The 14,014-nt window shown below is 29.0% G+C and overlaps 1 protein-coding gene across 1 annotated transcript in view; it reads right to left on the minus strand.

Moving 5' to 3' along the window:
• Positions 1-13,295, minus strand: part of LOC136980980 (malectin-B) — a 33,631-nt gene extending 20,336 nt beyond the window's left edge. Inside the window, exon 1 of the mRNA XM_067277180.1 lies at positions 12,746-13,295. Within this exon, the coding sequence (XP_067133281.1) occupies positions 12,746-13,114 (369 nt within the window). The 5' untranslated portion in view covers positions 13,115-13,295. The remainder of the gene's footprint in view (positions 1-12,745) is intronic.
• Between the last annotated feature and the right edge of the window lie 719 nt (positions 13,296-14,014).

A 14,014-nucleotide genomic window follows, 5' to 3' on the forward strand; every position in this document is an offset into this window, starting at 1 on the left:
ATGCACACAATTCGGGACTTCCCCTCCCCTCACCACTCGTTATGAGAAACATCGCTCGTTAAGCGAGGCAAAGTTTTACAATTTGTCTTGCTCGTTATGCAAAATACTCGTCGTGAGAGGTGCTCGTTAAGCGAGGTTCCACTGTATTTTAAACTCGTCATTTGATAAATATAAATGATAAAGTAAAATTTTTTAAATTATATGTTTTTTTACCTTTAAAAATTAAAGTTTAATTTACATGCATTTATCATATGTCTGTTTTGCTTTTCTTACATAAAAATATCATAAAACTTTTTGTTCTCAGACAAATCAATCATATTTATAAATACTTTTATCTTGGAATTTTCTCCACTTTTGAATATTCCACTACTCAAAAAAGTTTTTAGTATGTTATATTTTTTATAGTTTGTGTTATACATTAGCAACAAACTCAATTCTATGCCATTACTAGTATTAATAGTTGCAATAAATTCTGAAGCAGTATGTTATATTGTTAGATAAATAAACAACTGAGCATTTCAAATGCTCTTATTTTTTTAAAATTAATTTTATTACAGTAATTAGAAAATTGTAACCAATATTTTACATTTTAACAATATTCCTAAACATTTTTGCTATCAAAATATTAATTTTCAACAAATTGAATTGAATTTTTCTGAGTTTTCAATATATTTTGAGTTATATTACTAATGTTGAGTAATATAACTCAAAATATGTCGAAACCCCAGAAAAATTGTCCGTTGAATTGTCTAAATGCTGTCCATTAAGAACAGGTTACTCTAGCAATAAGATTAATTTGCATAGCTAAAGGATATAGAAAATATATGGCAATAGCTAATTATGAAAACTCAAAATTGTTCAAATCAAATTAGGTTCTGAACTGCGGTAGCAGAATACAGCAGGATCCGACTGACCATTTTTCTAATAAATTTGAAAATAGTTAAGAAATTTTCTCTGAAACAATCAAATCTAATAAATTTTAAGTCAAATGGACTATTTTTTAAATCAAAAATATGTCTAATTAACTAAAAAAACTACTCAATTATTAACTGAAAACACTAAACACTTTATTACTTAAAATCTATTGTGGAAATTATCCCTGATTTCAGATATAATCATTATAAAGGATAAGGTAAATACAGTAAAGAATTGACAAGATTATTTACTAGAGTAAATATCCCATCTTTCCTCTTCCACACTAACATTCCTCTTACATCTTTTTTAAGCCTGCAAATGGTCCATTAACTGGGTCAGAAACATTTGTGTTTTCCCAAACTGTTACTCACTGTTAAAGATGTATTGTTTGCTTTATTAAGTTAACTCCACTGGTTAGTTTGACTTTATTCTTCTGTACATAAACCATAAACATTGATATTAAACCAAGTTCATACATTTTATATGAATTTAGTTTAATATAATACTTTTTGTATAAATGACTTTTTTAACTCTTTATTTTTAATCTATGTAACAGGTTTTCTAAATCTAATACAGCAACAAATACAGATTTCATTAAAAGCAAGTTTATTTTTACTTATTGAACTTGTAGTTAGGACTTTCATTTCTTATCACTGTATAATTTATCAATCAATAATTCGACACAAAAAGTTTCAATACTAAATGAATACATGTATATTTTTATCATAAAAGTATCACATCTGTTGCAATTAGAAAAATGTTATTACTAAAAACTATCTATAAAACAAACAATTATTTATTGTGACAATGTCATAATGCAGGGCTGCAATTTTTAATTTATTTAATTTAAAATACATGCTCTCCACCTCAAATTAGTAGTGTGTCGCTCCTGCACATCATACTTTTTCTTTAGAAAGCGAGTCATGCCGATCACCTAACTCTTTTCAGGGGAAATTTTTGAATTGAAATAATGTGACTTCTAGTTTGCATATAGTTAATTGGGACCTCTTGCCCTTAGACTTTCCATATCTATTTATTTCTGTATATTATTTCTATTTCTGTACATATGCTGTTATTATATTTAAAGAAAGCTGTACGCTTTTCTTCAAAGCCATGACAATTGCTTCTTTTGTGAATGATCTCAACTGACAATATTGAAAATTTAAGGTAATTTATAGTATTATTTACAACTTTTTTTCAAATTTAAAGTTTGAAATTTGTAACCATTACCAAAAACAAAACAAACTCGTCCAATAGACAATAATATTAAAAGTATAACCATAGCTTTAGAATTTTTTATACTTGGCACAACAATTTTATGTCGTGGGTCATGTTCATTTCCATTTCCACGTTAAATAGGTTCCACTATACACAGGACAAAAGAAAATTTATGATAAGGTTTCTGCTATATCCAGGTTCCATTGTAGACAGGTTTGATTGTATTCTATCGGTTTTCAATTTGTTGATTACTAAGACAATACCATAAAAATCCTGTTTTAATTTCAAGAGTTCTTTCGTTATCATCAAGATACCTCTAGACATAAACTTAAAAGTTTGCTCTTGAGCAATTATCTGAAGTACAGAAATTTTCTAGTTAATGAATTTGAAGAAACCAATATTTTTGATTGTTTGATATAAGGAAAATTCTATGTATAAAGAATAATAATAAATACAATCATTGCTTCTTGTCCTTATTTTAAGTATTCTAAAAAAAAAAAAAATGTTTACGAGAACCTTAGTTCATGTAAGGACATGTTAAATCAAGGAGAACGAACATACAAAAAACTAGAGGACAATGATCATTTTTCAGATATTTATTGTAACATGTTTCTGTATTCTAATTATTCAGCATTTCAAACTACTGCACCTCTTCAACAGAAGGTTACAAAAAATTCCTGTAAGACTGAATACAGTTGGTTGTACATAAGCACATAAAAAGCCAGTGTAAATTATTACATCCAATCGTACATAAAACCGGCGATTACAACTATTCAAAACGGAATTCATCACATTGTGTTTTCCTCCCTTTTTTAACATAAACTCTTAAAAAGTTAAGTTCTCACAAATGTTTTTTAGAACAACAAATGGTCAGTTATGACTTCACAAGTATAAAAATACATTTAGAAATAAACTTTCTTAATAAAGTGTGGAAGAACTAAAATGTATGACACTTGTTTAATTTCTTCACACTTCCATTATAAACATTTTATACTGACACTACAGGCTGTCATACTCTTGAAAGTATTGCCAGAAATCAGCCAAGGCTCATGCAAATGCTTATGTAAAAGTCGAAAAAAATGACTGTTATGTTACAAAAATACATTTTGTAGCATAACAGTTTAAGTGTAACATTTTGGTTTTCAATGTCAAAAATCTGTAGAAGATAAAAAGTCAGAAATAAATGTTTTTAACAAGCAAATTTTTTGTATATTGAATGTTGCAACATAGACATAAAAAGTGCCATTAATTTTCTTCAAAGTTAGCTCACTTGGCAAGAAATTGCTGGATCTGGCAACTGTCCTGTGTCTATTTGGAGAAATCCATAATTCTCAAAGGTAGTAAGAACTTGTCTGAGAAACTGAATTGTGGATATAAAGTAATGCTCATCATTAGAGCTACTGCCCTCAACCTTAACCTCTCCTCAAATGGATATGGATATTTTTCAGTATAGACTGTTGTAATGTAAATGGCAGGAGTTCAAAAAAATTAAGAGGCATATTAAAAGGTTGTCCCTATGAAAGAAGACTTACTTTCTTCTATATTTTTAAATTTTATAAAATTGCCATCTTCCATTTTAACTGTAATGAATATTTGAATCTATAAATATGAAAGTTATTTTAAGGCAAAAACCCATCTTTGGGTATGTTATGAGTTAAAAAAAAAATACTATGGTAACCCCACTATAATCATGTAAGAATATGATTGACTTGAAGCTCATATAAAAATAGTTCCTTCAGAACATTTTCTGCAATTTCAAACTGTTGTATGATTAACAGAGTTTGTATTCTTTTTCGTTAATTCATAATTTATCTAGTAATGGGTTTTCACCCGAAAGTACTGTATTAGATATAGTATATAATATGTAAATTTTAAAAAATTATTTTATATCTAAATAATGACTGCTAAAAACTAGTTATACTTAAATAAACAACTGCCACAAAAAACCAACATTCTAAATCCGTATCTGTCCGGTTTAGATTTAGAATGTTAAGATACTAAAGACCTCCATTTAATATGGAGTAAAACATTTGCTAATGTGAATTTTTGACCATTTCTACTAATGTTTTGATTTTTGCGACAGTAGTTTATTATTTTATATCTATTCCACTAACTGAAAAAGAAATTTTTATTATATCAACTGAAGTGGAAATAATGGCTCATTGAGTTTATTAATCAGTTGAATTTGGATAATATTAAAACAATACTATTAGAAAAAAAAATCATTCATAAAGAAATATGTTGATTTATTGCAACTATTTTTGTCTCCTTTTCTTCAATAGAGATGTCTTTAGGAAATGCAGATATAAAATTCTAATGTTTTTAGAAGGATGTAAATTCCACAGATTCAAACTATAACTTGTATTACCGTATTTTCCGGCGTATAAGATGACTTTTTAACCCAGGAAAATCTTCTCAAAAGTCAGGAGTCGTCTTATAGGGTGAGTATATCCCAAACTCTATATTTTAACTGTAAAAGTGGGGGGTCGTCTTATACGCCAGAAAATAAGGTATTAATTTTTATATTAAGTAATTTTCAAGGTTTTTTTTAAAACTGAAAGTAGCCTGATTATATGGATGTTTTTGTTTTTATTAAAAGAGATTCAACCAGAAATAACTTTTTAGAGTTTTGAGACAAATTGACCCATTGAGGAGGGAAAATTATTCTTTAAATCTTCTATTGCTATAATTGCTTTAATAAAATTTTTATTACTAGCTATATCATATTTTTTCTTTTGAATTGTTTTTAGAGTGCTTTTTACTGTTCTAATGAAGTATAAAATTGATAATTGTTTCTTGATAGAAAAAGAGATATTCTGGAGTGTTCGTCTACCTTTCATTTGTCTTTATCATTACAACGATCTTCTAACATGCATTTTTTGATATTTTTCTATTAAATATCATCATCATGGATGCACACAAATTCAACTGAACTAAAATTTATTTAAGGTACTTCCTGTATATTGGCAACGAATAACCAAAATAAAAGGGTATTTCCAATTTGTGAGTAAATCAACTTAACAACAGACATTTGAAATTAAAATCTGATTTAAACTGGAGAACACTCACATATCAAATAATCCCAGAGAATCATATCAAATCCTAAATGCTTTGGATAGATAATTAATATGAACAAATCTTTATTTTTACACATGATCAGCAAGTATATCTACATTCAACATTTTGTACAAGCAAATATATGTAAAAATAAATAAATAAATAATAATAATAATAATACAAACTCAAGTGAATTCAGAATAAAATTTTATATTTATTTGTTCACTGCTCTGTTCATAACTGCTTTAACAACATTATATCATCATCTTCAGATATTTAGTATATATTAATAGTAGAAGAACAATTTATTTTTAAATTTGAAATATGCATTGGATTTTTCATATTTAAAACTACATTTTGATTATATAGCTTAAAATATGAAACATCTGCAGATATAATACAATAATTATATTATCTCTACACACATTATTCCTTACAGAAGATGCATGATGATGATGTAAATGTAATCAAAAGTAGTTACAAAAAATACATGTTTGTGCTTCAATTTTGTGTTCTTTTTATTTTTGAATTTTATAATACTGGAAGAGTTTTACAATAATGCTGATTTTATTCCCTCCGAATTTTCACAAATTTTTATAAATTGAATTACTATTTTCTAAAAAAAAAAAAAAAAAAAAACAGTGAATTACAGTACAGTCACGCTAATTAAAACTAATTGAGACTAGTGGTAGTTTATATTAACGAGAAGTTCAAATTAATGCGGATATAATAGAAAAGATGTAATACTTACTCTTTGAGGCCATTTTTCGCTTTTATAAGATACTTTACAACAGCAAATAGTTGTTAGAATGGTTAAGTCAGACAGGATCACAGAAAGAATGAACAGCAATGCTCACATGTGACTTATGTTTACTTTACATGTGAAATGCGGGTGTACAGTTGACAATATTTTAGTTAGGGGAATAGTAGCTACCATATTTTCCGGCGTATAAGACGACTTTTTAACCCAGGAAAATCTTCTCAAAAGTCGGGGGTTGTCTTATAGGACAAGTATATCCCAAACTCTATACTTTAACTGTAAAAGTTGGGGATCGTCTTATACGCTGGAAAATACGGTATTTGGATGACCAGAGGTCCAAGTTAGTACAATGTACTGTACTATCTTTTAAAAATTAACTATAAGTTTAAATTTTCAACTTTATATTAACAACATTTCATTGTTTAAAAGAATCTATAATTCTTTTAACTAAAATTCAGCAGTGATTTAGGTCAATTCTAATTAACTCAGCAGAATAATTCAGTCTCAACGATTTTAAAGTATAGTCAAATCCCTTTTATACATTTTTCAAGGGAATTGGAAAAAATATTGTATAAGTAAAAGAAATGTACAAGTGAAACTACATTTGAATTGTTTTCAGAATGAATATAGCATCATAAAAGTACAGTTCAACGTGAATTAACTGGTAACCAATAAATTTAACTATTGCATTGCAATGTTGCCATTATTTTCATTTGGATTGTTTCAATTATAAAGACTTCTGCATTTTCTTTTTCTCTGATGAATCACTGATTTTCCTCACTAGGAATAGCATAAGGGGCACTACTGATGCCAATTGTGCTTTTCCTACTACTACATAACTACACAAGCAGTCACTGTAACAATTGTGAATTGATTAAAGCTTACTTTCTCACACTTACTGATAAAGTATGTGACATAAGCCTTATTCTTCTGCTGGAACTCCCATCATTTGAAAGAAAGAACCAGTTTAAAGGTTAGTTCACACTGACAACAAATAGTGAAAACAAATGAGAAACTTAGAAAGCAAGTTTTGCTCACATAATGAAATCGGTTCATACTGGAAAAGGTAAAAAGTGAAAATTTTCAACATGGACTGGGCAAGTGATTTTCTAAAAAGAAAATTCATCAGAAACAGCATCGGACTATGTATTATTTGCTCGGCTTTTTGCATATGCTGGCAATTCACTGTCAGTGTTAACTAACCGTGAGTGAATAATATATAATTGCTTTTTTACTTTTTAAGTAATTGTTTTAAATATTTTCTTTTGAAAGTGAATAAAGGTTATGTGAGAGAAAAGTGTTATAGAGTACCAAACATATAAGGTATAAATAAAAAAGTATAACTGAAACGTTTTTTTTTAATTGAGAAAAATGTAGAAAATTTCTAGCATATAACTGTGAAAAACATATAAACAGGGTTAAACTATATATTTTGTTTGGAAAATTACAATTATTTAATATGACATTATTATATAATATACAGTAGAGCGCCGTTAATTGGAATGTCGGTAATTGAAATGACCGGAAATTGGAACGATTTTCAGTCGGACTGTGTCGTGCTGAATCGAACGTTTTTGATACTAGATTTACTTCTAAAGTATAATTTCCATGTTTTTTATATTCTTCAATATATTTATTTTGTTTGTACAAAATGCAGAAATAATTTTTAACGATACGATAGCCTCGATTATTATTATGAAAATTTTCGTTAGGCTTAAAATCGACGAAAATTCAACACGAAGCGACACGCAACGGAGAAAAATTCATCAGGAAGCGATACGCAACGGAGAAAAATTTGAACATCGGACAGGTTAATATATTTTTTCGTACAAAGTCGGAAATTGGAACAAATGACTAATTGGAACAACCCCAGTCCCCAATTGACGCCAATTTTCGACGCTCTACTGTATTATTATTTTTAATTATTCTTGCTATAATAATAATTGGAAAATAATTGTGAATTTAGAAAGACTGGCACAAAAATTTTAAACTCTGAAAACAGTAGAAAAAGTTTGAGAAACTCTAGTCTGAATCTCATCTTTATTATCTAAATACAGGTACTCCTCACTTTATGACCTATCTGCTTAACGACCACTCACACTTACGACCAATCGAGTTTCGACTTGCAATTCAGGGAATACCCTTTCTCAGCGTGGGTGTCGATCAGTGGCTATTGGTGACACGTGAACTGCGCATACTATAGGCTTACTATACACTTTTTAGTCAGTTTGATTTAATTCAGACAATTGTGGGCCTTGCCAATGCACTTAATTTAGATGTTGAAGTGGAAGACATTGTTGAATTAGTGGATTATGCCGATGGAGAGCTAACAAATGAGGATTTAATACAGTTAGAAGCGATGCAGCATTTGGAAGAGGAAGAAGAGAACTGAAGAAGTGAAAAAGAAATTCATGGTACATGGGTTAGCAGGTGTGTTCTCCAAAACTAATGCACCTATGTTGGAACTTGAGGTTATGGATCCAAATACTGAATGTTTTAGTAAAGTTGAACGTGGGATAAGTGAACTTTTGAAGTGCTATAGAGAAATTTATCAAGAAAAAAGATTACAAAGCAAACCACACAAGTTTCTTTTCAACTGTTACATCCAGAACCTCCGCCTTTGAAGGTACAAGTTTTCATCGTCGTCATCTCCCTTACCTGGACCCTCTATAGCTCCAGATAACCAAATAAACAAATAATAATATGTACATATGCATGTCTTTTTATAAATAAATTTGAAGTTTGTGCATAATTTGTATAATTTTACAATGATCCTATATTCCCAGTGCAAGCTCCTCGCTTATTGACGTAGTCGTCAGAACGGAACTCAGTCGTAAAGTGAGGAGTAGCTGTATATACAATTAATTGCCCTGACTGACTGACTGACTGGGTGACTGATTGATTCATCATCACCCAGAGAACCTAAGGAGGTGAAATTTGGTACACAGTTAGGGTACATCATGAAAACGCACACTAAGAAGGGATTTTTCAAAATTCCCTCGCGGAGAGAGAGGGAGAGCATTAAGGCTTAACCTGAGGAATGGCTTCTGTTGTACTATTTTAGATCTGATTTTTGTTTTTAACTGCATTTTAGTAGGGTATGCCATGAGAATGCACACTAAGAAGGGATTTTTCGAAATTCTCCCGTGGGGGAGAGAAAGAGGATTAAGACTTAACCTGAAGAACAGTTTCTACTGTACTATGTTAGATGCAATTTTTTGTTTTCAACTACATTTAGTCTTCATTGAGTACTTAGTGTATTAAATTGATAACATTTCAGACATTGTTATAAATATTTTTATATATTTTGATTTTTTAACCAAATGTTTGAACCGTTTTAAATTCAAATTTGTTATTGCTTATTGGTTTAATTATAGAACGATTGTAAACATTTCAGAAAATTGATCGAATTGAAAACAGTTTGTTTGATTCTCAGCAATTCTCATCATTCTCAGTGATAGGTGTTATATAACAATTACTATGGTTAAAATACTGAATATAAATAGTGTTTGCTTGCAAAATGTGCACGGGCAAAGTTGCGTGTAACAGCTAGTTATCTCATCTCTTTATTATAGTAAAGTGCAATTAGTATACTAAATAAATTCAAAATATAACTTATACCAGAGTCTAAAAGTTTTAATACAGAAAAACATTTGAAGACACTTCAGGATTGTTGCTTCTTGTCTGGATGTTCATATTAATAATTGTGTTAAAAGATCAGTTTGATAAGTCTGGAAGAAAGGCAAATCAGTTAGCCTGTTAACTAATTATTAATTTGAAGATACATTTATCTTCCCTTCTTTAAGCTTAAAGTAAATAAACAGTAGAATTATATTCCAAAAGTGTTTCTGTATTAAAAATTTTAGATATACCAGTTACTTTACATAGTTTTTTATATTTAACTGATTTGTTACTCAAGAAATGCAAGATACAGATGTGATTATTACGTGGATAGAACATAGTACAATGTGGATGTAAAGAGTTATCATATATCCAGGATTACCTGAATGTATTTCGCTTTATTTTAAATGTTTTGAAAAGAAAAGATATATAGCAAATAAACAATATAATCTACATTAGGACATAAACGTATTACTCGTTTAATACAATAAAGCTACATTGGTCTCACTCTCTCACAGAATTAAATGCTTAAATACTATAGAAGCAGGTAACTTGCATAAAAACGAAACAATGTTGAAAGACAATATCCAGTACATTACCAAGAAAATCTAAAATCTCAAAAAAGTAAAATATTTCTACACCATCTATATATGAAACTAATATTATTTATATAAAGAACTATTAAAAAATAACTATATATATGTACAGGGCATTGCAAAACAATGTGAAACCTTTAAACTGTCAAATTGCTGCAAATAAGAATGATGCTACATAGGAATTATAATTAGAAAAATAGTAATTCCTATATATTATTCTTTTTCCTACTCATAGGCAGAAATAAGAATATCATCTAGGAATTATTACCATATACATGTAAAACTAGATAGTGTATTAATATTTATTACATGTTTACTATCAATAAACCGACAGCTGCTGCTTATGTCCACATCTTAATGTAAATTATACTGTTTAATTCAATTTATTTGAGAAAATTATATTTTTAAAATTTTAAAGAAATTTGTTAATATTTCTCTGTTATGAAAGTATAAAAAAATTTTAGTACTTATGTTACTACCAATTTCTTTTTATCAGCTTAACTTATGTTTTTTTCTACTTTATACTCTGTACTTTAGTAATTTTTAAAATTTCTGATGACTTTACAGTTTAATATGGTAGACTTAAAAATCACAATGATGCTAAAATCTTTCTGAGATAATTTCTGTATCATCAGTCAAAAATCAAAGAATAAATAGCGAGGTTGAGGCTGAAGTTTTATACGTGAAAACGTGTACGTTGATGTTCAGCGCCGCTTTCCTGTAAGCCTAGAAGTTTGACAATGGTGTTTGGAAAGTCAGTGAAATCATGCTCGACATTCCAAATGCTAATGTCAAACTTCTAGAATTACAGGAAAGCGGCGCCGAACATCCAACAACCGACGTACACATTTTTGCGTTTAAAACTTCGGCCTCAACCTCGCTAATCTCTCACATAGAACACGATTAATTCAAACATTTGTTCTTTAATTTTAATCTGATAATGAGATATAAATCATTTCAAAAAATGTTTCACCATAATAAATCTGTGATTTCTTGATCACTATTAGCAGCATTTTGATTATGTTTATATTTGTATGTTAATTTATTATTAATTAAATAAAATGTTTTGTTCTATTATATTGTTCAATAAATCTGTATATTGCTTACTCATCTTAAATTCTCATTTTATTAACCTAGGTTGAGGTATGTTTGAATTTTTTTTAAATAATATAATCCAAGTTTGCCATTTTAAAACATGGAAAACTCAAACTTTAAAAATTAATTTCTCTGAAATTGCAAGTGTTTTAACCTATAATCTTATTAGAACAGAAATTATTTCCAATAAAAAACCGAAGTTAATTCTTAAAGGTTAAGAATAGTATAGCAATTTTAGGACTGAATTAATTGTTTCACTAAATTTATTCTAAAATTAACATGGACTAAGATTAATCAAGTTTCAAATTTCATTTGAATTCTTATGGTTAATAAAGAACTTTTTAAATTTAAAATTTTTTGCCATAAAAAAACTTGTACTTATATAATATATAAGTACATTCAGTGATTCAATAATAGCATGAATTGATATAATACCCACGAAGGTAAAAGCTTCTATTCATACTCAACTATCTTAATTGCTTCTTATATAAGTCTTCCAAAAATAATTTTATTTTTTCATGGACTCTCTTTTTATATTTAGATAAGTGTAACAAATTTTCTTTATATAAAAAAGATATTGCAAAAAGTTAACATACATCACTTGATTTTTTACTTTTCTGACACGGCAATACTTTTCAATTATTTAACCTACATTTCGAACACTTGTTTTTATTTCTGGTTCTCTTATAGAAATAGTTAAAAGAAATATAATAAGGTTTGAAACAATATGAAACAAAAACTGAATTATTGCAATAGATTATTTTCTGAATATATGAATAATAGAATTAATATTCAACCTATTATTTCATATACATCAATGAAAATAAAGAAACAACACTGTAAACTGATTATTATTTACAAAGGAAACATTTGTTTTGTACAGATCATTCCTGAAAGATCAAAAATTATTTTTCATAAATTTAAAAGTAAATAAAATCCACAAACATATGATACTGTAAGCTTGTAAACTGAATTCCATACAATCATCTATATTTTATTTAATCAAAAGGGTTAATGTTACCTATGGTAGTGAACATGGCGGCTCGTCTCTGAAACAGTGGGGATGCACGTTCTAACCTAACCTAACCTATTCTAATAAATTACCATAATTATTGCCAGCCAAATTATTATAATAGGGGTAATTTATTAGAATAGGTTAGGTTAGGTTAGGTTAGGTTAGGTTAGATTAGAACGTGCGTCCCCATTGTTTCAGAGACGAGCCGCCATGTTCGCTACCATAGGTAACATTAACCAAAGAAAGGTGTTGATAAAACATGTCTAATTCAAAAACAAATTTTAAGGTGTGTTTTTTAATTTAAAAAAAATTGATTTTATTATTTTAAGTAGTAGTTATGCAATAAATTCAGTTACCATTGAGTAGTTTTGAAGTTTTTATAATTTAAATCACTTATAATGTATAGTATATGTTAATAGTTAGAAGCAGGCTAGCTTATAGAAATTATTTGAATGAAAAAAACATTACCTTCATTCCAGGGGAAGAAAAATAAACTTCACAAAATTTCAAAATTAACACATAATCCCCATCTTTGTTGACAGGTATCTCATAACCGAAAGTCATATGATGATATCTTTCAGTCTGGTACAATATCTGATCTGATCTGGGAACTCTGCTTATAATTAACTGTTTTCCATAATCAGAAGCAGTCCCAACTTTGCCATGCAAAGGATCACGACGATAATGTATTCCGTGACTATCGACGTGTACTTCTCCACCGCAATTGATGGCATAGATAACTTCACCTATGCCGAAAGCCACGTCCACCAACTGAAGCACACATAAGATGTTAAACAGCAGTTCGATAGTTACTTGAATAAAATGGAAGGACTTCATCGAAAATAATTATATTACTAAAAAATGAAAAAAGTAAATATTACACTATTCAATGGGAATGTTTACCATAATGTTATTGATGGTAGTAATAAGAAAAGGCGTTTTAAAGCCCGCGAAAAGATAGCGTTACTCGGCAACATCGAAAATGCTGCTTAACGGAACTTACGAACACGCTGCGATAAAGCGCTCCCTGTCGTTCATTTTTTATGAATTTTAAATTTAATTTTTTAATTTTAATTAATAAAGTATTAATAAGAGCTTTTCGTTGGACAAAAATTATCTTGAGAGAAGTTAACTAATATTTTCTTAAAGTAAGGTCTAAAGAGTGTTTTTAAAATATTTTTATAAAAATACCATTTTCCTACACAGTATTGCACAGTACAGTATTTCATTCACCATTGAAATCTACTAACAGGCGCAGCGCCATCACGTCGAGCATGATTCCACTGACGTTCCAAACGCCATTGTCAAACTTCTAGGCTCACAGGAAGGCGGCGCTGAACGTCCGACGTACACGTATTCGCGTTGAAAACGTCGGCCGCAACCTCTCTAATATATATATATATATTATAGTGTAATAAATTCCTTTTATACCACCAGGCGGCAGCACCTCGGAGAATATAGCCCTAGAGGCTGGAATCTCCAGATGAACACATTTAGATAGAAAGAAAAAAAGAAAGAAATTCCTTTTATGTTTCAGTTTGGATTGTATTTGTTTACCTTACAGTTAAATAATTGTAAGGGTCTCCAGGAATCATTAGCTGTATGAAATCGTCCATAAATTATGTAACGCTCCGTAACCTTTTACATATAACCAACCCCAAAATTACGTAACGTGTATTTCCAATCGACTCCCTTAATTGTACTAAGGAATAAAGCACAAAACAGGTTACCGAACAC

Source organism: Centruroides vittatus, unplaced genomic scaffold, assembly GCF_030686945.1.
Source record: "Centruroides vittatus isolate TY-2023 unplaced genomic scaffold, ASM3068694v2 contig_738, whole genome shotgun sequence".
NCBI classification, from domain to species: Eukaryota; Metazoa; Arthropoda; class Arachnida; order Scorpiones; family Buthidae; genus Centruroides; species Centruroides vittatus.